The sequence below is a fragment of the Symphalangus syndactylus genome, chromosome 14 (genome assembly GCF_028878055.3).
Source record: "Symphalangus syndactylus isolate Jambi chromosome 14, NHGRI_mSymSyn1-v2.1_pri, whole genome shotgun sequence".
In the NCBI taxonomy this organism is placed as follows: Eukaryota; Metazoa; Chordata; class Mammalia; order Primates; family Hylobatidae; genus Symphalangus; species Symphalangus syndactylus.
Genome location: NC_072436.2, coordinates 72,166,561 through 72,191,497, shown reverse-complemented (window position 1 = coordinate 72,191,497; position 24,937 = coordinate 72,166,561). Strand labels below are relative to the sequence as shown.

The following is a 24,937-nucleotide window of genomic DNA, read 5'->3' as shown; positions in this document are numbered from 1 at the left end:
AGAAAATTCAGAAAGGGAAGAACAGATGAGGGCTACTGGAGAAAAGGCTTATTTGGAAGGGCAAAAATGAGGAATACATTTTAATCAATCAAGCTTGAGTTAAAAAAGATGCTTTATCCATTATACTTTAGGAGTCATTTTCTCTTTTAATAATTTGTTATCCATGTGATGTTTAATAAGATATCAGGTAGAAATAAGAACAAAAAAAAGTTCTAGTAAAATGTTATTTTCCCCAGAATAATTTCTTAAGAACATGGTCATAGTTCAGACCCTCATTAAAGTAACAACCTCTATCATTATAAAACTGCTACCTAATTAGATTTATCAATTATTTCTGACTCATTGTTTACATTTAAAATACCATTAAAACTTTGGACTAAAACTGATTGTAATGAGTGAACTATGAGTTTACTCATAGTTTGTAATAAGTAGCATATCATTAAAACTCTTTTACAATCAATCTTTTTAATAAGAACTAAATTATAATAAAATCCTTATGTTGCCACACGCGGAAAAAAAAAAATAAAGGAAGGAAAAAAACCCCACACAAAAAAACTCTTCGAAGAATATATAAACAAGAAACTTAATACTGGGGGAGGGGTGGCCAGGGAAGACTTACTTTCCATTTTAGATCTTTCAATATCATTTGAATTTTTAAGTGACTATATTAATGTAGTGTCTTTAGAACTTTAGGAAAAAAAATTAACATACGGATCTAAAACATATTCCTCCTTCCTTAAAAGCTGGACTCAAAAAATGATTCCTTTTAGACCTATGTAAATTGATCAGAAGAACAAATAAATCTGAGTTTACTAAAGCAAAGACTGCCAAAGTATTAAGCTCTTTTCTGGTTAAAACCCCTGTTTTCTAGATTTATTTCCTAGGTCACTGACCCACTGTTGCCTTCTCCTAGGTCCTGGCTACTATTTAGTTATGTTTATTTATTACCTTGTTAACTACCTAACAATTCCCCAAACTGGATAACACAATCCTCTTCCACAGCCCTCACCCCTCAAAACCACCCCAGTTCCCTCAGCCTCAATGTCAACCTCAGCAAATTAACTTGCCTCAAATTATCCTGAGATACTAAGATGATTTAGGCCACCTGGTATGAACTCCATTATTAAAACATATCTGTTGCCATGGCCTATTTCTCTTCACTCTGATTTTTTCTCTCTCTTTTAATGTCTATCCTTTCCTTTTATCCTCTTCTTTTTAACTTTTCTAGAGCTCATTCCATTAATCACGCTCTTACAGCTCCCTCTCCTGGCTTTTCTAATTCTCAAGAATATCCACATATTTCTCTTACCAAAAAAGAACTTACTCCAACTGTAAACCACTGAAGTTAATTATCCTTTGTCTTTCTTTCATAAACGTCTCAAAAAAAAAAGAAACTGACACTCATTGCCTTCAATATCCGATAAGCACCTATTCCTTTATTCCACTTCACATACTCCTTCAAATAGTACTTAACATCTACCATATACCAAGTATCTGGAACATAAGAATGAAAAGACAAAGACAAGGCTTCTGCATTCATAGAGTTTACATTCCCCTGCAATCTTATGTTTGTCACCTAGGACATGACTGAAGTTAGTCTTAAAAATTATCAATATTCTTCTAATGACCAATTCCATCAGTATTTCCTTAATCTTCATCTTTACAACTATCCAATCAGCTATTACCCTGACTCAAGTATTCTGCTTCTAGGCCAGGCCTGGTGGTTCACACCTGTAATCCCAGCACCCTGGGAGGCTGAGGTGGGCAGACTGCTTGAGCTCAGGAGTTTGAGACCAGCCTGGGCAACATGGCAAGACCCCGTCTCCACAAAAATTAGCTGGGTATAGTGGTGTGCACCTGTAGTCTCAGCTACTTGGGAGGCTGAGGTGGGAGGATGGCTTGAGCCTGGGAGGTAGAGGCTGCAATAAGCTGAGATCGCACCACTGCACTCCAGCCTGGGCAAAATAGCAAGATCCTGTCTCCAAAAAGAAAAAAAATTTACTCTGTTTATTTTCCAAGTACATTATCACATTTGTTAAATAATTACAGTATAATGTCTCAAGCCTATCAAATTAACTATCTAAAACCAAGCTCACCTTCTTCTAACACTACTTTTAACCAGCAACTCACTCCTACTTTCCTGGTTTTATTTGTAATGTGCTATCTTTATATCTAATCACTAGGTTGGGTCATCCTTCATGACTGTTTCCTCATCATCAGTTTCTAACTCTTTTCAACTCTATATTTAAAATGCCTCCATTTTTATTTGCTTTCAAATCCTTATAACTTCATACTGGTAATACTATAAAGCAGTATTCCTTTGTGGAACTCACCTCATCTAGTTTCCACCCTTTCCAAGTCACCCAGCATCTTATTTCTAGATTAATCAATGGTTCCCCAATGGGACCAAACTGAACTCAGTTAAACCATTTACAACTTAACACATGACTTCCTTTCCAGCCTAAACTCTTACATGACCTACATAATAGTTTTCATCTTTTTCTCCTTCTCTTTCATGTTAAAAGGATGAGAAAAATTCCCCTTCTTGTCTAAGGAGAGTCATATACTCCCTTCTACCTCCTTGGAGATATTAAGTTGTCAATAATCCTGTCTTTTCTCTTTGAAAAAATGCAAAAGATAATCTCTCCCTTTTTACTGACTTTTTCTTTCTTTTTTTTTTTTTTTTGAGACAGAGTCTTGCTCTGTGGTCCAAGCTGGAGTGCACTGGCACAATCTCAGCTCACTGCAACCTCCGCCTCCTGGGTTCAAGTGATTCTCCTGCCTCAGCCTCCTAAGTAGCTGGGATTACAGGCACACGCCATCAAACCCGGCTAATTTTTATATTTTTAGTAGAGACAGGATTTCACCATATTGGTTGGGCTGGTCTCGAACTCCCGACCTCATGATCTGCCCACCTCGGCCTCCCAAAGTGCTGGGATTACAGGAGTGAGCCACCGTGCCCGGCTCTGACTTTTTCTTTCAACCCCAAGATAAATCCTTCCTCAAAACTAAATTCTCTAGCTTCCATCCTCTCTGCTACTCAAAGCTTTAAAGAGCAATCTAAATTCAATGTCTCACTACCTCCTGGCTTCCCTTGCCACCATTACAACAAACTACTGTTGACCAAGTCATCAAAACTCTCCTGTTATCTCCAAAAGACATCTTTAAGTTCACTTTCTTGATCTCTGCAGTATCTATTCACTGCTGGCTCCTTCCTCCTTAAGACTCCCTTCAATCTGGCATCATGCTGTGCTGCTCATTTCCCAACTATCTCTCTGGCTATTCAATGACAAACTTCACAGGCTCTTCATCCTCTACCTGCCTTTTTACATGCACCATCTTTAGAGTTCACTCTCTTCACGTCTCATTTTATATTCTCTCTACACAGGATTTCACCCAGTTTCATGGCTTCAACTACTACCTAATATAAATGCACAGACAATGCTCAAATCTTTAATGCAAGCCCCAGATGTCTCTTCTGAGCTCCAGATATAGGTAGCCAATTACCTGTTGGCCATAATCACCTAGATAACCCAAGATTACTATTCCCTCCCCACCTCCCGCCCCCCAAAACAGTCTTGTTCTGTCACCCAGGCTGCAGTGCAGTCACACAATCTTGGCTCACCACAACCTCCACCTCCCAAGCTCAAGCCATCCTCCCACCTCTGCCTCCTGAGTAGCTGGAACTACAGGCGTGTGCCACTGTGCCTGCCTAATTTTTGTATTTTTGTACAGATGGGCTTTCACCATGTTGCCCAGGCTGGTCTGGAACTCTTGAGCCCAAGATCCACCTGCCTTGGCCTCCCAAAGTGCTTGGATTGTAGGAATGAGCCACTGTGCCTAGCCCACCCATGATTCCTTTAAATTCAGCATGTGCAAAAAATAAAAATCCTCATCACTCCCCCAAAACCTTATTCTCCTACATCTCCTAGGAGAATGTGCATTTCTAACAAGGTCCCAAATGATACTGATGCTGCTAGTCCAGGATCCACTTCTTGAGAATCACTGTTCAAACACATGTGCCTCTTTCTGCCTCCAGGCTATCAAGTTCTTTCTGCTATCTCCTAGGCCATGATATGTATGTAGCAGGCACTGTTAATATTTCATAGCACTCTATCCTATTGAACTTGGAGTCTTGCAACATAGCATCCCAAGCACTAATTACCAAATAATAGAAGCCTAGAGATGAAACAATAGTCATCACAGCAAACTGGAAGTTTCTCGAGGACAGGAACAGTATTGCCCATGTATTCCTAAAACCTAACCTTAACCAAGTAGGTGCTCAATAAATATTTGCTGGGTGGACAGCATTATCCAAAGCCAGAAACCAAAGCAGAATTCACCACCTCTTTTCTTCCCCATCATCCAACAGTTACCAACTTCTTTCTTCTACCGCCCAAATGTATTTCCTGTAGGTTCCCTACTATCCATCTGCATTGTTACTGTATTCTTTCACATTCTTCTGTCTCATATAAATTACTGTAATTATTTCTGAATCCTCATGTCTAGATTCATCTATGCTATTATCCACACGGCCATCAGAATGGTCTCTTTAAAAAACTAAATGAGAAAACGTCATTCTCCTGCTTGAAAATAACTTCCCACTGCTTTTAGGAGAAAAAAGATTAACTCCTTCATGATATGCAAATCCCTCTATGATCTAGTGTCAATCCACCAGACACTACCCCCTTCCTCTCCAGCCACGCTAAAAACTTTAGTTCTCTGGATGGCTTGTATATCTCATGCTTCCATGACTTCGAACAGAAGCTCTCTATGTGGTGTGCCCTTCCTCACTGGCTAAATACTCATCCTTTCACGACTCAGTTCAGACACCATTTCTTCCAGGAAGCTTTAAGTGACATTCATCCCCAGTGTGGATTAAGCCTCTTCCCGGCCATGTGCTCTTACAGCATCCCATGTTTAGTCTGTTAATAGCACATAGCACACTGCATAATCACTGTCTTATTTACCCTACTTGATTAATTTCCTTGGAGATAACAATCATGTCTTAAGTACATATAGTTAGTGCTAGGTATATTAAGAGACACTTGACTACAACTTTAAATAAACACATTCCTTCCTATTCTCTAAACAGTGGTTCTCAAAGTTCAGCCTACATCACAATCACCTGGAAGACCTATAAAACTTAAGACTGCTTGGCTCATCTCCAGAATTTTGGATTCAGTTGTTCCAGGGTGGGGCCTGACAAGTTTCCAGATGATGCTTTTGCTGTTGTTTCGGGAACCATCAGTGCTCCAAATGTACATTATCTCTTCCTACCTTTAGGATTTAAAGTGCCTTCTTCTAGATGCCTCCAGCTCTGCCTACTGCAACCCTGATCTTTTTAGACCCAGCTAGCTCAATTATCACCTCCTTCATAAAACTTTTCCTAATCCCAGGTGAAAATGATCTTGCTCCTTCCTAAATTTCTATCATGCTTTGTGTGTACTATTCATATGACACTCATCATATGCTAACTTACTTCACGGTTACTGGCATTTGTCTTACATTCTCTACTTAAGTGAAGGTAGGAAACCTGCCTTAATCATTGCAATATCCTCCACAACAGAGAGCACAACAACCAGTAAACGGCAGACAAAATCTACAAGTATTTGTGGATAGGAATGAATCCCTGGTGCTTGCCCCAGACTCCAGGCCCACCGTTTGACTTACTTAATCCTCCTGGCCCTAGGTGACTGCCTTATACTGCCTTACTACCTATAACAGTTGCCTGATCCTTCCATACTTGTCTGTCCCTCTCATTGCTGACTGACCCTTAGTCAGCTTCTTTACTTTATACCTTGAGCCATTTTAATTTTCTCATTCACTATGGGACAAAATGAGTGGATAAATTTTCTCAGGACAGATGTGAATTTTAATTCCGCTGGTCATAAGACAGGTTGTTTTTTTTCTAAAAGGTGGCCTTTGCCACAGAATCTGAACTAGAATACGTCGTGTAAAACTCTACATACAGTTATAGACGGCAATAAATTTAAGTTCTAAGTGCAGATCACGGAGATAAAAAAACAATTTAAAAGTTTAAAAGCACAAAGACATGAAAAGGCCTTTATAAAATTTAAAGTTCCCTTAAGAAACAAAACGTAAAACAATTACCTTTATATTATGTTCATATAAGTATCCAGAACAAAATCCGTATTATCTGTTACAACAAAAACGTATATAAAACACCTCGTTCAGGGGAAATTCCTAGGAGCTCAGTATTTACAAGATTTTTTTTTTTTTAACATATAACCTTCATTCTCCCTGGACGCTTAACAATTTAAAACTCAAATAAGGGTGAAGGGAGGGAAAGACTTCAACTTTCAGAAAAAAAAGAAACAAACTACGTTTAAGGCACCAACTAAAATTAATACCTGTCAGAAAAGATCCTTGAGAGTTCATTTAAATCTTATAAGCCTTTTTACTTTCCATACTTGAATTAACTAGTGATATTTCATAAATACTGTAAATGCTGTTGACAGAATGTAAATAATAAGAGTTCTAACAGAGATTTTCCAAAGGGTGTGAAAGTTTTCAGAACTGTATGTTCAATTAACCAGAATAATTAACCAGATCACTCCAAAGCCTGATTTATTTGGGTTAATCGACATCCCATATGGCAAAGTTGAGTTATGGGTATGGTCTTGATACTTTCAAACCAGTACTGTATTCAGCAGACCAAAATAACCCTAAAGTTGGAAAGCCACTGCAAACATTACGTAGGTCCTGAAATGGTATTGGGAGGATGAAAGAGGAAAAAAAAAACCCAACAGTTGAATTAAGAAATACTGAAAAGGGAGCTGGGAAGAAAAGGAATATAATGACCTGGCAGGACACAACATCGTTTGATACACCGTAAAATATTTTAAAAGACAAGACAACAGAGTAACAGGAAAATAAGAAATTTAAGAGCTAAAAGAGAACTTCCCAATTTCAGTCTGTTGTTCAAAAAACAGAGGAGGGGGTGCACCGCAAGAGAGTTACTATTTGGAAACCATACCACTTCGCTATATAATATATGAACAACAAAAGGCTACATCACTGTTCCTCAAATGTGCTGTTTAGAAACCTAAGTAAAAACATTCCCTGCAATGAACAAAGATCTTCAAGATCCTGCCTTTCAACTAAAGTATGTGCATAAGGAAATTCTATTAAAGCACTGAAATGCAATTCTTCACTTCAAAAGACTATGCCAACAAAAAGATTATATGATGAATGGCTATGATCTTCATAAATTGTTTTGTGACTTCTGGGTGCCAAAGTTGCCTCTCTGAGCTGCCTAGCAAGTTGGCAAGGAAAAACTTCCTCTACACATCAAAATCGGCAATCATTTAACTCTGCTCCTAATCTGGGTTTTAAGTGCACCAGTAAGCACTTACTCACTTCCCCTATATTTTAAATAAAAGCTGACTTACCTGAACATTCTAATTTCACGTTCTTCCCTTAAAATCGATTTCACCAAATCGATTTTAAGTTGTAAGCAACAGCATTCCCCCCTTCAGTAATCCACCACATATACTGAAGCACTTAAATTCTACATACAGGGTGGGACACCATACAGTGAAAAGATGCGAGAAATTACCCACCGTCAACCAGTTTTAAGTCTTCTGACAACTGTTCAAAGACTTTTAGAGAAAGCCTAACAACTGAATCACATGATGGAGTATCTGATATACGCGGAATAGCACTCTGAACTTTCTCTACTGTGTATACAACTCTTGATTTACAAAGAGGAAACTAACGACAAGGGCTTCCCCGAGCGAGAGAACCGGTAAGGTAACAGGCTAAAAGGGCGTCGTTGATTTCTTGGCTGCAGCGACAGAGGCGGGAGACACACCCCTAGCGTCGGTCTGAAACACTACAGCAGCGAATTCTACCTAGGGATTAATGTGAGGGTAAGGAAAGACAAATTTAAATCGCCATGATTCAAAAACAACCACTCCAAGAGAGACACACGAAGGTAGCAAAGAAAATGAAAAAGCCGTTGCTAGTAAGAGAAGCATGAAAAATTAAGCGTCCCCATTTCTCCCAGATCAAGTTCGCGTATGTTTTCGTGAACAAACACGTTGGATCTTTCCGGTTCCCCAGGGCAGCGTGCAAAGCAGCAGCGAAAGGAAACCCCGCGAGGCTGCGCACCGCAGCTAAACCGACGCTCGCAGGAGAGGGGAAGTGAGTGGCAGGGTTCCCTACCAAGAGTCACTGCTGGGAAATAGGGAGTGAGTGGGAGAAGCAGCAGCTCTGGAGAGAAAGTGGTTCTTATGTAAAGCGCCATTTGCCACATATTGTTATTTCCATAGGATTTCAGAATACCCTCGAACTTGAAAAACAGAGTGAGTGTGGGGGGGGGTCCACGTGGAGGAGGGTCGCGAGAAGGGGAGCGCGCCGGGCTGAAGGCCAGGGGTGCCCGCGGGGGTCGATGCCGGGCGGGACCGGCGGCGCGGGGGTGGGGCGACGGCGGGGCGGCGGCCGAGCGGCAGAGGGGCGCCCCGCAGAGGCCGGGGGCGGGCGCGGGGGCCCCGCCGCCGTCCTGTCATCAGCCGCCCCGCCGCCTTCGCGGGCTCGCCCGCAACCGCCGTGGGACCCGCCGGGCCCGGGTCTCTGGAATTTTCCAGGGGGCACAGCCGACCGGGGGCGTCAGGGCTCGCCCCCGCACTCGACCCGGACGGCAGCAGTAGGGGGAGGGATGGTGCATCGAGGAAGCCAAGGTCTCACCATTTTGCTCGGCTGGTCGGCGGCTCGCTGGCTTGCTGGCTCGGAGAAGTGTTGCGCTCAGGCGGGCTCGCAGGAAGCGGCGGCGGCGGCCCAGCTGCGGCCCTCGGGTCGCCGGCGGGGAGGGGGCGCGCGTGGGGGAGGGGAGGCGGCGCGCGGGGCCCGCGCCGGCCGGGTGATTGGGCACGCGAGGGAACGGGCAGGGTAGGGGGAAATAAATTAAGGTCGAGATTCAGAGCCGGAGAGCGCGGGAGGAGCAGCGGCGAGAGGCAGAGAAGAAGAAAGGACGGGGAGAGGGGGCGAAGAGGGCCGGGAGACTCGGGGGCTGCAGCCTCGCTCTCGCGCCGGAGCCGTGACGGACTCACTGCAGTGGCTCGCGCTGACCCGCAACCTCAAGGCACGAAAAAGGGGGAGGGCGGAGAGGGAGGGGAGAGCGGAGCGCTGCAGCGCGCGGGGCGGAGGCGGGGGCGCGCGCGGGCCGGCGGCGGGGCGGGGCTTCCGCGAGCGCCGCACATCCGGGAACCCGCGCGCCCCGCTCGGCGGCGGGTGCCGCGGCGCTCTGGCGAGCTCTGGTTGGGGAACGCTGAGCGCGCGAACCACGTTCGCCCCTCAGCCGGCCGCCCCTTGCGTGCACGGTGGGGGGAGGCCAGGGGCGGGGGCGCGGACGTCGGTGACGTCGCGTGGCGGAGCCCTTCCTGTCATGTGGCTGGAGGCGGGCGGGGAAGAAAGCAAGGCTGGGAGGGGAAGGAGGAAATGCGAGGGTGCCCGGGAGGGAGGAAGCGCGAGGGGTGCGCGAGTGCTAGCGTAAGGGGGACATGGGCCCTGGAGTGGAAGCCTTGCGGGAGAGGAGGAGCAGAGGAGCAGTCTTAGGGTGTCAGAACCACCCGGATGCGGCCCAAAAAAAGAACAGGAAAAATCCAAGTCCTGCGAGAGGCAGTCAAAGGTATCTGTGCATCCGTGTACCGACTTGGATCCACTACAGAATTGCACGGCCCATCAGGACTGCTGTCACCCCGGTGCAGCACCCGCAGGCCCATCTGTAATATGAATTGGCAGAGTCAGGAACCAGGTTGCAAAGACAGGGAAGCCAGCCAAAGCTGGCCTCTGCTCGAGGCGTGGGGAGAACCTGGACAAACGAGGAGAAGGGATACTTCCCACTCGCAGAAAGACTTTCCACCCAGCTCTGCATTCCCGTAAACCGTCCAGACTCCCCTTTGGCGGAGTCCATCAGTCTTTGTTTAAAAAAGGAAAAAAAAACTCGAATGTAGATTGTCCGCTTATCCTTTTAGTAGAGCTATATCCACTCTTATGGCAATTATCTTCCCAGAAAATTCAGATTATAATAGGAAATTGCACCCAGAAAAGCATAAGAAGGAAATTAATGTTCGAGAGAAGAAATAAAGCTGTCAGGAGAGGTGTGATGAGGATAACGAAGAAAACATTTTGCAACTATTTTAACCAGTTATTCCTTTACAAGCCTTGATAATCGCCCGCGCTTGTGTGTATTTGAGTGTGTGTGTGTGTGTGTGTGTGAGAGAGAGAGGATGTTTTCTGATCGGAAACTCCTTATTGATAAAGCCTTTGAGTCGTTTTATGAAAAACCATTGTGTTTTTTTTTAAAAAAAAGTCTTAATGCTCCTTACATGAGAACTTTATTCTTTTTCTGTGCTAATTATTTTTCCATATGATGAGCATGCATTTTTTTCTAATAAACGCTCAGCGATTTGCCCTAGGAGTAAATGGTTCCTGTCTCCCTCTCTCTGTCTGTCTTTCTCTGTCTCTCTCAATCCCCCCACTCCCCGCCTCTCCATCCCTCCCCTTCCTCCTTCAGGACCTACTTTGCTTCTGTGTCAGGATGAATAAGGAAAAGAACTTAGACATAACAAGCTGTGTCACACAGTGATTGTATCAAGGAAAGGCCAAGAAGGGACACTTTCTTCCACAAGTTTCTTGATTTAAATATGTTGCTATTTGATACTAACATATTACAGAACAAGAAAAAGTCACTAAGGTATATGTGTAACGTTTTCTAGGTATACTATTTAAAATTAGTTTTTTTATCATAAAAAGACGTGCTTTTTAAGAAAAAGTACTGTATGCAAAATTCTTCCTCTCTCCACTTACCAGAGGTAATCATGCTAACTGCATTTGTTTGTGTCCCTTGGACAATTTCAGTGAAAATCAAATTATCATTTTAACTAAGGGGTATGTACTAAGAAGGAATTCGAGCTATTTGGAATACAGTGGATTTTAAATAACCCATAATTTTGTTGTGTTGGTGGCAATTTATACTAGTCTGAATTCAGTAAGATAAGTAAATCCAAAATGCACGTTTAATAGGTTTTTCCACAAAAGGCTGGGGGGAAAAAGTGTGATAAGTAGTCATTCTCCTTTTTGTCTCTTTCCATTAAATTTTGGTGTAAAGCTTAGTGTGAGTGAGAACAGGTACCAAATAGTCCTGCAGAAGCATATGTATTTTTAAATATGTATGTACCAAATAGCCCTGCTAAAAGCATACATGTTTTTAAATAACTAGATAAGAGGTAATGGACATATCTTTGTGGCTTATTTTTCCTAGAAAATTTAACAAGCTCTTAGATGATTATCAGAAAGAATTATGTCAGATAAATTGAAGGGAGAAACACTTAAGACAGGGATGCCAGTTACAAGAATTAGTAACAGTAGGCATGAGGTGGTAAGGGATACCAATGGCAGAGGAAAGGAAAGGCGAGTATGAATAACATGAAGCAAAAATGGACTAGTGACTATGCAACATAGTGGATGTGTGGAACAGAGAGAGAGAAATAAAAGGTGACCAGTTTTGATGACAGGAAATAGTGTTAACATTAAGAGAAATGGAGAAGTCCAAAGTTTGGCTATTGAGTGAGAAGAGATGAGTTTAGATTTAAAGATGCAAAGTTTTAGTTGCTGATGAGCTATCCCAGTGGAAGCACCCAAACAGAAGCCGAAAGTGCAGGTTAGAAAGGAATAGAGATATGGGAATCAACTTTAAAAAAGATTAAAATGAAATATTCAAATTTTTCCTTATTTAATTAGTGATAGGAGAAGGAAAAGACCCAGAGATAATAATAAAGCTGCTAGGTAGAAAGAAAATTAAAGGAAAAGAAAGTTTTAAGAAAGAGGGTAGACCGGGCAAAGTGGCTCACGCCTGTAATCCTAGCACTTTGGGAGGCCGAGGTTAGTGGATCACCTGAGGTCAGGAGTTCGAGATCAGCCTGGCCAAACTGGTGAAACCCTGTCTCTACTAAAAATACAAAAATTAGCTGGGTGTTTTAGCGCGTACCTGTAATCCCAGCTACTTGGGAGGCTGAGGCAGGAGAATTGCTTGAACCTGGGGGATGGCAGTTGCAGTGAGCCAAGATCGCACCACCATTGCACTCCAGCCTGGGCAACAGAGCAAGACTCTGTCTCAAAAAAAAAAAAGAGGGTAATGTTTACAGTCATGTTTGACCATAGGCAACCTCAGGCTTCTGTGTCTCTACCATTAGGAAGTTAGAAATGACACAGGATATTATTTCCTCCGTAGACCTTTAAGATAACAGTGACATCTAGAAAGTTGCCTTACTCTTAAAGGACTGATCACTGCCATTAATTTATGTGTAATATTTAAGGGTTTCAGGAGAAACAAATGACCATTTCTGTAGTTGTTTAAGGTATTTACAGTATTACTCCCCAAATGGCCACTTTTAGTAATGATTATATTTACTAACATCAACTAGAAACTATATTTGATTTTTCTACTCTTCTTGTACATAGGAAGAAAATGCCAATTAAAAATGAAAGTCAGTTAAAACCACTTGAAAGCAACGTCTGTTCCTTTTTAGAATGGAAGGTTGGAGGAAACTTCAGCCTCTCCTCTTAGATAAAATGCATGCCCCACGTTAAAAATTCCAGGTGTAAGAATACTTTGTACCTTTTTGCCACATAGTTCCATACCACAAGATTCCCTTCTCAGTGGACACTGAGGTTGCATAGGGAATAGATCACCTTCTTTCCCAGAATTCTTTTTTGTAGTGAGGAGAATGCAGGGATGCAAGCTAGCCCCCTACTCCAGGGTGTGGTTGAGAAAGGGCTCCCAGGCACCTAAGATGCCAAGAGAAGTGGGTCATTCCCTTCCTGCTAAGCAGCAGAGATTTTTGCCAAGGATCTAAATTCCATCTTGGAAACTCATTTCTCCATAGAAACCATTTCACAAAGAGTTCTATAAACAATGGCCTTCCTGCAAAAAGCCTACTTAAATTATAATGTAGCTGAAATTCTGTATATTTGCTACTAAAAGTTCAATAGTAGAAAATAATACTCTTTTTTTTTTTTTTTTTTTTTTTTTGAGAAGGAGTCTCGCTCTTTCACCCAGGCTGGAGTGCAGTGGCGCGATCTCGGCTCACTGCAGGCTCCGTCCCCCGGGGTTCACGCCATTCTCCTGCCTCAGCCTCCCGAGTAACTGGGACTACAGGCGCCCGCCACCTCGCCCAGCTAATTTTTTTGTATTTTTTAGTAGAGACGGGGTTTCACCGTGTTAGCCAGGATGGTCTCAATCTCCTGACCTCGTGATCCGCCCGCCTCGGCCTCCCAAAGTGCTGGGATTACAGGCGTGAGCCACCGCGCCCGGCCGATAATGCTCTTAAATATATGTATCTTTTTGAATTAATGCATTTGGGAAAAAAATGTATTCCAAGTACTAGATGGGTTTTTTTCTTTAATTGTACATATAACTACTTTTAAAATTATGGACTTTGTATAACTTTTCCAATTCTCACAAGAGAAATAAGAATATTGAATTTGTTCAAAATTAAGCCTTCTTTCACTTACTTTTTAGATGAAATACAAATTAGGACAGTTTTTAAATTAGGAGTTTCCTAATAAAAAAATTATATGATAAATTAGTTACATAAGTTGTTTCTATACTATGCACTGGAACAAAAAGAAAAGGAAAGAAAAAGACTTCATAAGATTTATTCCTAAACCTCTTGCATTCATATCTAATTTTGTGTGTTAGGAGAAAAGCCCACAGTGTTTTTAAACACAATTTGTTAACACTCTTTACATAATGAGCTTTATTCTTTTTCTATGCTAATTATTTTTTCATATATGAGTACGTTACAGTTGGGTAATTATCTACATAAAAATGACTTGAAATCAAGAGAGGACAGAGATCAGAGATTTTAAACAGTATAGACCCGGGCCAAGGCAGAACTAAAGGGAGCATCTACATTTGAGTGGCAGAAGGAAAAAGAAGTGATAGGAAAGATGATGAACAAACCAGAAGAGCAGAAGACCCAGTAAGGATACTCTGGAAGCTGAAAGGGAGGAGTTCAAGATCAAAGGTTGATCAACGTCATCTAGTGGCTGGGGAGTCCAGCAGTGTGGTCAGAGAGGACCAAGACAGATGGAGGTGTCCATTGAGGTGCCCTAGATTATGTCATGATGTTGTTTATCTGAATTAAAAGTCTGTCTCATTTATTTGGTCTTTTGCACATAAAAGTGAATACCAAGAAAAAGCCTGGTTATTTGGACTTTGATAGTATTTCCATTTTACTAGTTTAGTAAGAGTACTTTATACCATCTTCTTAAACATAACAGAAAATACAATGTAAATGTAAAACAAAACTATTATGGCACTAGAGAATACCTATCTGTTGTACTTGTTGGCTCACTAATGCATGTATGCACTCAAAAATATCTGCATGCTTAGCTCCACACATGAATCAGTGAGACTGGAGTGAGACCCTAGTTCTCATCTCACTTCTGGTTCCAGGCCATTCCTGTGTGAATTTTGGATAGTCATCTAGCCTAAGCTGCCTAATATGATAGTCAATAGCCACGTTTAGCTATTTAGGTTTACATTAATTTAAATGAATACAAATTCAGTTCTTCTGTCTTGTTAACTACATTTCAAGTGCTCAGTAGTTGCATAACTAGTGGCTATGGTATTGGACATTGAAGAAAGTTCTATTGGGCAGTACTCATGTAAGTTCTTTGCCTCAAAGTGTTCATCACCAACCACTGATACAATGCTTGTTTATTATAAAGGTAGGCACATTTCAAATATAATGAGTTAATTTAAACTACCTTAAGTGCTCTTAACAATTTGAACAAACATGCAATTAAAACCCCTTTTAAAAAAAAAAAAGACCGGGCGTGATGGCTCACGCCTGTAATCCCAACACTTTGGGAGGCCGAGGTGGGCTGATCACGAGGTCAGGAGTTTGAGACCAGCCTGACCAACATGGTGAAACCCCATCTCTACTGAAAATACAAAAATTATCCGGGCATGGTGGCGCGTGCCTGTAATCCCAGCTACTCAGGAGGCTGAGGCAAGAGAATTGCTTGAACCTGGGAGGCAGAGGTTGCAGTGAGCTGATATCACACCACTGCACTCCAACCTGGGCAACAGCAAGACTCCTCAAAAAAAAAAAATATATATATATATATATATTCAAGCAAATTAAAACATACTAATATCAGAATATATATATTAGATTTTATATATATGAGAGACTGAAGACAAATAAATGTTAAAGAATATTGTCAGTACTTTTACCAAAATTCATATATTCTTTATTAAAATGTGTCAGTCAAACAATATATTACAATGTAAAAAGATATTTCACAACAAATGCAATAGAAAATTTTTAATTTGTAAAAATATTTTAGCAACTGCATAAAATTAATAGTTAATTTACTTCAGAAATTGTACTTCGTTTTCATGAAAGATTTTTATTTTTCCCTATAATACAATTTTCACATTTTACCCAAAGCCTTAAGATAGATTTCAAGTAGCAATCAGAACACTATAGAAAAATTTTTAATGGCTGGGCACGGTGGCGCATGCCTGTAATCCCAGCACTTTGGGAGGCCGAGGTGAATGGATCATGAGGTCAGGAGATTGAGACCATCCTGGCCAACATGGTGAAACCCTGTCTCTACTAAAATACAAAAACTTAGCCGGGCGTGGTGGCACACGCCTGTAGTCCCAGCTATTTGGGAGGCTGAGGCAAGGGAATTGCTTGAACCCAGGAGGCGGAGGTTGCAGTGAGCTAAGATCGTGCCACTGCACTCCAGCCTGGTGACAGAGCAAGACTCCATCTCAAAAAAAAAAAGAAAAAGAAAAAAGAAAAATTTTTAAATGCAGAGGGCATGTGGTAAGGGATATTTGGGTCATCTCACAAAAATTCTTAAGATTCTTTAACAAAGGATTAGGATTTCAGTTGTATATTCTATCTAAAAATATAAAAATAACATTTCATAGTACTGAATCAGGACTTTGTGCATGAACATACTGAATCCGGTTCTTTCAATTGTCAAAATTTTTCTCAGGGAACTTTGATGGTAGACTGTGGCTTCCAAAGAAAAAATAAGAGTACAAGCTATTTTTGGAAGAAAAGAAAATGAGTAAACTAGTCAAAGAAGATTGGTTTGGCATAGAATATTCATCCATTAACTTAACTCATCTGATACTTGAAAAGGTATATACTCCAGGATCAGGCTGACCACTAGAAAAGGGAACGTTATTTTCAAACTATAACTCACATGTAGTAGGGATTAATTGGTTTTAGATGGCAGACCTCAGAAGTCTCCACTGACTCCTCTTGGGAATAAGGAGCCAGGCCACTGCAATGCCATTCATTGTGAGTAAACAATGACGAGAACATAACTTAGGGTGGCATTTTCTAGGTGGGGATATATACAGAGCAGGGGACACTGAGGCCATGTATTGGGCATTAGTAACCTGTGTCTGCATGTCCTTTACTTCTGTTGTTTCCACGAGAAGAAAATACTCTGAACATTGCGCTATTGTTTTTGAGCAGGCCTGTTCTCTCTTTTGCCTGACTCTGGACACTGTATAATTGTTTAGTGGCATAAATGGAATAGCTTAATTCTAAAAGATCCTTAGGGGAAACAGTATTGGATCATTAACATGGTTATTATAGAAGATATTTTAAATATGGAAAAGGGTAAAGAAAACCATCTGTAATCATAACACCGTAATCATTATTTATGTTTGGATGTATAGCCAATCATATATATATATTACTATATATACATATAGTATATAAAACTAATGTATTATATACTATATATAATACATTATAATGTATATACATTATAATATAAATGTATCAGATACTATATATATAATGTAGTGTATATATATATATATATATAACTAATGTATCCATCATTTTTTCAATGAAGGGTCAAGTAATGTATGCAAATACTACATTAAGGCCACATAAGGAGCTACCCACACAACTGACAAATGAAGTCTTCAGAGATTTTTTTAAAAAACAGCTGAAGATAATATGGCCTGAAAATGTCATATGATATAGGGTCAACTGCATGTGTTATTTTGTTATAATTTGTACCAATTACACACATAAACCACATATGCATCTGGTTATAAAACGTTCTATATGTCATATACATTGCTGTATAGCATTTCTCTATCCAAGCACATACACCATTCTAAAAATTATGCAAAATATTTTTGGGAGGCCGAGGCCAGTGGATCACGAGGTCAGGAGATCGAGACCATCCTGCCTAACATGGTGAAACCCCATCTCTACTAAAAATACAAAAAATTAGCCGGGCATGGTGGTAGGTGCGTGTAGTCCCAGCTACTCGGGAGGCTGAGGCAGGAGAATGGTGTGAACCCAGGAGGCGGAGCTTGCAGTGAGCCGAGGTCACGCCACTGCACTCCAGCCTAGGGGATGGAGCAAGACTCCGTCTGAAAAAAAAAATTTATGCAAAATTTTATATCATATTGTTCTTTCTCTCCATGGTACCCTAAGTAAAGTAATTGAAAGAAAATAAAACCAGTCACTTATTTGTACCTAAAGGTAACTGCAACATTGTTCCTCTACGTTCTATGAATGTAATAGAAGGATTTGCTTCAACAAAAGTAACATCATAACTAGATACAGATACAAGTCTGATTTAAATTTTAGGTAGTTAATTCCTTCTGTTTTCCTGGTAGAATAGATTATTCCTTGTGCATATTCTAAATTAGAAATACCTTTTATAAAAAAGAATTGACTGCTTATATCGGTTCTCTTTGTAATAATTAAACTTGTCATATACATTTGTTTTTTATTTTAGGGCAAACTTGTTGGAACCAAACTCAAAATATTCACTAGCACGTTATCTATAATGCTGTTCTTCCAGGAAAATGAAGGTAATCAAAAAAGTATATTTCAAAGAAATATACTTGTAGAAATAAATACATATGATATAATTTATGTATATATGATATTGTAAATTGTTAAGATATAGTAAATGAGCCATGCCTCCTTGTTCGAAATTATATCACTAAACTTAATCAGTGTGCTTTAAAAAATAGTCTACTCTTTTGAAAATAATTTATAAATTTGTATAAGATATATAACATTTATAATACTGTAAGAATTTATTTTTGCATAAATGGCAAATTGCACTAGTTCTAAAATTCTCAAGGTCAGAGCTGAAAATTGCACTGTAAATACATTTTGTGCATTTTATCAGAATGGGGAAGTTGGTTGCAGTTCTAAGAAAATATTTAAAATTGTATATTTTTGAATAAAAATGAAATGTTTGGTAAATAAGTTTTTTTTTCAGTGAATTCCACACGTTCTTTGATTTTAAAGAGCATGTTCAATTCCTCACAAAATCAAAAAGAGTTCTGTTAACCACTCAAGTGACAAATCTGAAGGAAGAGAGGCATTAACATGTAAACAAATTACCTATATTCAAAAGCAATAGAGTTTCAGGGCCCATTCCACTTTAGGCACAAATTTTGTCAATGGTGATTTTGCGTAGTTTCAATTTGTTTTTCTCATTATATATCAAAATTGCTGCTCATTTTAGTTCCAAGACATCACTATAGTCATTAGTTACCCTGTCTAAGAAGAAAAGGTTCTTACTTTTACTATAAATCAGTGTATTTACAATTAGCAGGGACCTGTGTCCTTTCCGATTGTCAGCATCTGTATAAGCATGGTTTGCCAAGAAAAAAAAAGGCTTTGCAAAAAGCAGTGGGGAATAGTGAAGGGTGAAGAGTGAAGAAGCAGTAGAGCCTCCAGCATAACAATTGCAATCAGGTTCTTCCAGAAACTCATGCTCGAGCTATATACTTTCTGGCTGTCATCCCTTCTTTCTTGCCTACACTAATCTCAAATCCTGAGCTTTGAAATCCCCAACCTACACCTGTTTCCAACCCAGTCTTCTATCCTTGATTCTTTTTATGAGATCCTATAAAGCACTGAAATTAGCAATTATAGTGGATCTACCCAAGAACCAGAGGATGGTTTTATTTGCAGAAAGCAGGTAACAGAAAGCACTTTAAAATTGATTGTGCTGTCTACAATGCTGTGTAAACATTTGGCATGACTGAACAGAACCTCCCCCTGTCATGTAATTGGATAAATTGGAAAGTAAGAGTACTGCCCACCGTGATAGTTTGTAATCTGCTTTTCATCACAAAAACTGATGTTATAGAAAAAAGACCTTTCTTCTAACGTAGAAGCATTAGACCCTATGGTCCTTCTTTAAGTGTGACTACATTTCCTATTTTTAATCTATTTTTCTTTCTTTTTTTGAGACAGGGTCTCGCTCTGTCAGTGGTGCTATTTCAGCTCACTGCAACCTCCACCTCCTGGGTTCAAGTGATTCTCGTGCCTCAGCCTCTCCAGTAGGTAGGATTACAGGCACATGCCACCACACCCGGCTAATTTTTAATAGAGACAGGGTTTCACCATGTTGGCCAGGCTGGTCTCGAACTTCTGATCTCAAGTGATCTGCCCGCCTCAGCCTCCCAAAGTGCTGGGATTACAGGCATGAGCCACCACACCCAGCTTATTTTTATCTAAGTTACACAGCAACACAAGAAACTCTTCTTAATGATATATCATAAAGAGAGATGGCATAAAATGAAACATTGCATAATGGCATTCATTTTAAATTAAACCTAAATATGTAACTATCCAAGGTCTAATTAGTTATGGATATTCTTAGTGTACAATAAAACTGCATTCATCTGGACACCAAAAATGTTGAATCATTTGCCTTTAGAAGATGCTTTGAGAAAAAGATTGGTCTTTGGAGACTCAAACAAAAAGATCCTGGTGTTCAAAGGATATGTGTTTAAGAATAAGGATTTATGAAGTTGAGGTCATGAGAGGAGTCTCAGAAGACTCAAATCAAGGAGTGGTAGAGATGGTCATGTTCTTATAATAGAGTAACATAGGCATTGGCTAAAAAAGATCTACAGGATGTTTAGATAGTGATGGGTAGGCAGGTTAGACACTGTGAATACTGAGTTTAAGAACTTTGAACCACAACAGTGTACTCCGGGACCCAGCATTGGTGGAGAAGCATTGAGAGATCTGAGCCTGGCTGGTTAGTGTGGAACGAAGAATCACAGGTATGGCTGGAAGAGCATGGGAATGAGTATTTGTAGTTTATAAAGACACAATTTTAAGCACTTTGAAGCCTCTACCATGTGCTATTTTTAAGTCTTCTCAGTTGATTGAGTCTGAGAAGAGTAGAAATTAAGTGCTGGGGCTGGAAGTTTAACCTAGATCTGTGTGACTCCAAAACCCAACCTTTTCACCACTATGTTATACTGCCATTTGGTGCATAACGATGGGGCAGGGGGGTGCAGGTGTGTGTACACGTGCATTATACATTTCATTATATATTTCATTTTCTTTTTTAAATAGGATCATGCTGTTTTGTAACTGTTTCTCTCATCACATCTTGTGTTCACATAACGCATTAAGTTTTGGAGAGCTTTGGTAACAGTGGTTCAAGGTACCTGAACCTAAGCCTAAGAACCATGTATAAATAAAAGCCAATTCCCTCCATAAAGAACAGTCCCAGAAGGACATACTAAAGCTACCAGTGACTTGGGCAATTTGTCTGTCATCCAATAAGCCCAGAAGTTGCCATGAGAAGAGAGATAATGGTCCAATTTCTTTGACTTTGTCAAAACAGTCAAATCATGGAGACATTTTAAGACATTCATGACCAAAAATTCACCAACATTTTCTCATTTAGAACATTTTGGGCTATTATGTAGAAATGGCAGAAATACAATCTTCTCTATTGTTTCCAAATAAATTTCTACTCATTAGATGGTAATATGCAACAGTAAATTTTTTAAGAGTTACAGTATTGCTTATACAATAAATAAATAAGTGTATTTCCAAGATATATGGGAAGCAGATATGTGGAGTAAGAAAATGATTTTTTAAACTATAATTTTTTTTTTTGTTTAAACCACAATCATGCTTTGGTCCCATTGCTTGAACATGTAATCCTGCCGAATATTGTTTTGTTATTTCAAAGTTGGCGGTTGTAGATATAAAATATGATATTGAAATAAAAATCTGAGAAGTAATTGAAATGAAAACCTGAGAATAAGGTAGTGAAATGAAAATCTGAGAAGAAAAAGTTTTTAAAAATCCATTTTTATTACTCATGTCTCCAGTTTCACAAGTTTAACTGCTACTCTTTTAATAAAATCCATGAAGCTCATTATAGAGATCAAAAGAGGCAATAAGCAGCTCATAAATGAAAGAGCCTAAAAAAGGAAATGTATTATAAGAAAACAGAATAGGGAGAGGTTTTGTTTTGTTTTTTTTAATGGCCTTTGTACAGACCTCTTTTTCTCTTATCTGGAAAGGCTACTAGAGCATTTGGGATGTGGGTGAGGTCATGTTATAAGTTAAAGCCTTTATTTTTAAAGGAATGATTTACTTACTATTTATTATTAATAAGGTCATTATTGAACAAAAGCCAGAGATCTTAGTGATTTTTGAAACGTGAAAACTTTTCATTACTTTCTATTTAGCATTATCATTTGTATTTCACTCTTTCCAATACAGAAAGCTAAAAGACATACCTCCTTCCTCAAAACAACATTATCCTTACCTGGTAACTATTCAAAAAGTCCACTTTAATTTTTTTTGAAAGTCTTTCTTTAAAGGCTAGATGATAATAAGTTGTACTATGGTGATATGTTGGTTTTAGACACAAATTTCATTTAAAACTTAGATTTCATATTTGGAACTTTTTATCAGGTTGGTTCTGTTACTTGAGGTGCTATCCACATTTTGAAGTTGTTCTTAATTTATAATGGTAAGGGAAGTTTTTAAATCAAGGTAAACAATTTGCTCCTAAATAGAAACAGACTGAAGTTGATTATCAAAATCTTAGCATGGCAAGCTTTCATTTATTTACAATGACAATGTAGGTATTTATAATCACCCTTAAATTGTGACATAATTTTTTTTAAAAAAACATACATATGACATCCTAGCCAGATCAATCAGGCAAGAGAAAAAATAAAAGGCATCCAAATTTGAAAAGAGGAAGTCAAATTATTTAATAGCAGTACGATCTTATACCTAGAAAACTTTAAAGACTCCTCCAAAGACTACTAGATTTAATAAGTGATTTAGTAACATTTTGAGATATAAGATCAGTGTACACAGAACAGTTGCATTTTTATACACCAATAACAAGCTGAGAACCAAAGCAAGAAGTCAATTCCATTTAGGATAGCTACAAAAAACAAAACAAAAAAACACACACAAGATGCCTAGGAATGTATTTAACCAAGAAGGTGGAAGATCTCTGTAAGGAAAACTATAAAACATTGATGAAAGAAATTGTAAATGACACAAACAAATGGAAACATCCCATGCTTATGGATTGGAAGAATCAATATTGTTAAAATGGCCATATTGCCTAAAGCAAGGCAATCTACAGATTCAATGCAATTCCTATCAAAATACCAACTTCATTTTTCACAAAATTAGAAAAAAACAATTCTAAGATTCGTATTAACCAGAAAAGATCCCAAATAGCCAAAGTAATCCTGAGCACAAAGAACAAAGCTGGAGGTATCACATTACTGGACTTCAAATTATACTACAAGGCAAGAGTAACCGAAACAGGATGGTACTAGTATAAAAATAGACACATAGATCAAGGTAACAGTATAGAGAATTTGGAAATAAAGCCAATTACCTACAGCCAACTGGTCTTTGACAAGATTGACAAAAGCATACATTGGGAAAAGGACATGCTATTCAATAAATGGTGCTGGGAAAATGTGGATTGCCATATTCAGAATGAAAGTGGACCCCTATCTCTCACCATATACAAAAATTAAGATTGATTAAATACTTAAATGTAAGACCTGAAAATATAAAAATACTAGAAGAAAACCTAACCAAAAACTTTGCCAGACATTGGCCTTGGCAAAGAATTCATGACTAAGACCTCAAAAGCAAATGCTACAAAACCAAAAATAAACAAATGGGACTTGATTAAACTAAAAGCTATTGCACTGCAAAATAAAAAACAGAGTGAACAGGCATCCTGAACAATGGGAGAAAATATTTGCAAGCCATGCACCAGACAAGGGACTAATATCCAGAATCTGCAAGGAACTCAAACAACTCAACAACAACAAAAACCAAGTAACCACATTAAAAAGGGGGCAAAAGACATGAGCAGACATTTTTCAAAAAGAGACATATAAATGGTCAGCATCACTAATCATCAGAGAAATGCAAATTAAAACCACAATGAGATATGTAAGTCAGAATGGCTATTATTTAAAAAAAAAACATGTTGGCAAGAAAAGGGAACACTTATACACTGTTGTTGGGAATGTAAATTAGTACAACCTCTATGGAAAACGGTATACAGATTTCTCAGAAAACTAAAAACTATCATTTGATCCAGCAATCCCACCCAAAGGAAAATAAATCATTATATCAAAAAGATACCTGCACTTGTAGGTATCTATGGCACTGTTCACAATTTCAAAGATATAGACCTAAGTTTCCATCAATGGATGATTGGATAAAGAAAATGTGTATATCTATACCATGTATACTTAGCCATAAAAAAGAATGAAATCATGTTTTTTGCAGCAACATGGATGGAACTGGAAGCCATTATCTTAAGTGAAATAGCTCTGAAAGTCAAATACCACATGTTCTCATTTGTGAGAGCTAAAAAATGTGTACACATTGACGTAGAGTGTAGAAGAACAGACACTGGACACTTGGGAGGACGGGAGGGTTGGGAAGGGAGTGAGGGATGAGAAATTACTTAATGGGTACAACATACACTATTTGGATGATGGTTACACTAAAAGCCCAGACTTCATTACTGTGTAATATATCTGTGTATCAAAACTACACTTGTATCCCCAAATTTATACGAATAAAAAAATGGGCCTCTGAATTTGGAACGCCAGACTTTGATATCCTAAGAATATATCTCTATTTTGATGTGTATATTTCAAAATTATCAAGTGTATATATTTTAAGTCGCTTACAGTTTTCAAAAGAAACACTTTGTGCTTGTGTTGTGGCTTCTATATATGGATTGAGTAGAACATCATATAGATGTCCTTCTCACAGTAACACAGTTGGAGGATGGCAGGCCTGTAATTAAGGAGGAGTGATGTATAAAACTGAATTCAAAGCAGTTAGCTTATTTCATCATCCTAAAATGTATCAAACATCAGTTAATATAGGATGTTTACTTGAAGGACAAATCCCTCAGAAATGCTCGCAGAGGCTGGATGAAGATCAGTCCTAAACATCATTAAATCTTGTTTTGGTATTTTTTTTTTTTTTTTTTTTTTTTTGAGACAGAGTCTCACTGTCGCCCAGGCTGGAGTGCAGTGGCACGATCTTGGGTCACTGCAGGCTCCGCCCCCCGGGGTTCACGCCATTCTCCTGCCTCAGCCTCCCGAGCAGCTGGGACTACAGGCGCCCGCCACCTCGCCCGGCTAATTTTTTTTTTTTTTTTTTGTATTTTTAGTAGAGACGGGGTTTCACTGTGTTAGCCAGGATGGTCTTGATCTCCTGACCTCGTGATCTGCCCTCCTTGGCCTCCCAAAGTGCTGGGATTACAGGCATGAGCCACTGTGCCCGGCCTCCTCTTCAGTTTTTTCAAATGTGTTTGAATTAAGATCACTCATTGGTTTATCAGACTTATAAAATGAGAAAGGGGGTCCCAAGGTGGGTGCTGTGGTGAAGATGTGTAGTCTCAGTTAACTGGGAGGCTAAGGCAGGAAGAATGCTTGAGCCCAGGAGTTCAAGGCTGCAGTGTGCCATGATGGTGCATGTGAATAGCCACTGCACTTGAACACGGGCAACATGGTGAGATCTGGTCTCTTAAAAATAAGAGACTTCTTATGGAA

The 24,937-nt window shown here is 39.4% G+C and overlaps 1 protein-coding gene and 1 long non-coding RNA gene across 4 annotated transcripts in view; one reads left to right on the top strand and one right to left on the bottom strand.

Annotated features, from left to right (window-relative positions):
• PPP3R1 (protein phosphatase 3 regulatory subunit B, alpha) overlaps positions 1-9,275 on the bottom strand; it is a 73,417-nt gene extending 64,142 nt beyond the window's left edge. The window contains exon 1 of the mRNA XM_055242777.2: positions 8,713-9,275. Coding sequence (XP_055098752.1) covers positions 8,713-8,715 — 3 coding nt within the window. The 5' untranslated portion in view covers positions 8,716-9,275. The remainder of the gene's footprint in view (positions 1-8,712) is intronic.
• LOC134732475 (uncharacterized) lies at positions 8,026-24,352 on the top strand. Of its 3 annotated transcripts, XR_010115678.1 has the most exons (5): positions 9,408-9,652; positions 16,048-16,196; positions 17,830-17,905; positions 19,311-20,128; positions 21,594-24,352. It is a non-coding gene; the product is annotated as an uncharacterized lncRNA (long non-coding RNA). The 3 variants fall into 3 exon arrangements; XR_010115677.1 differs by lacking the exons at positions 9,408-9,652; positions 16,048-16,196 and adding an exon at positions 8,026-8,330; XR_010115676.1 differs by lacking the exon at positions 16,048-16,196.
• Positions 24,353-24,937: the final 585 nt, after the last annotated feature.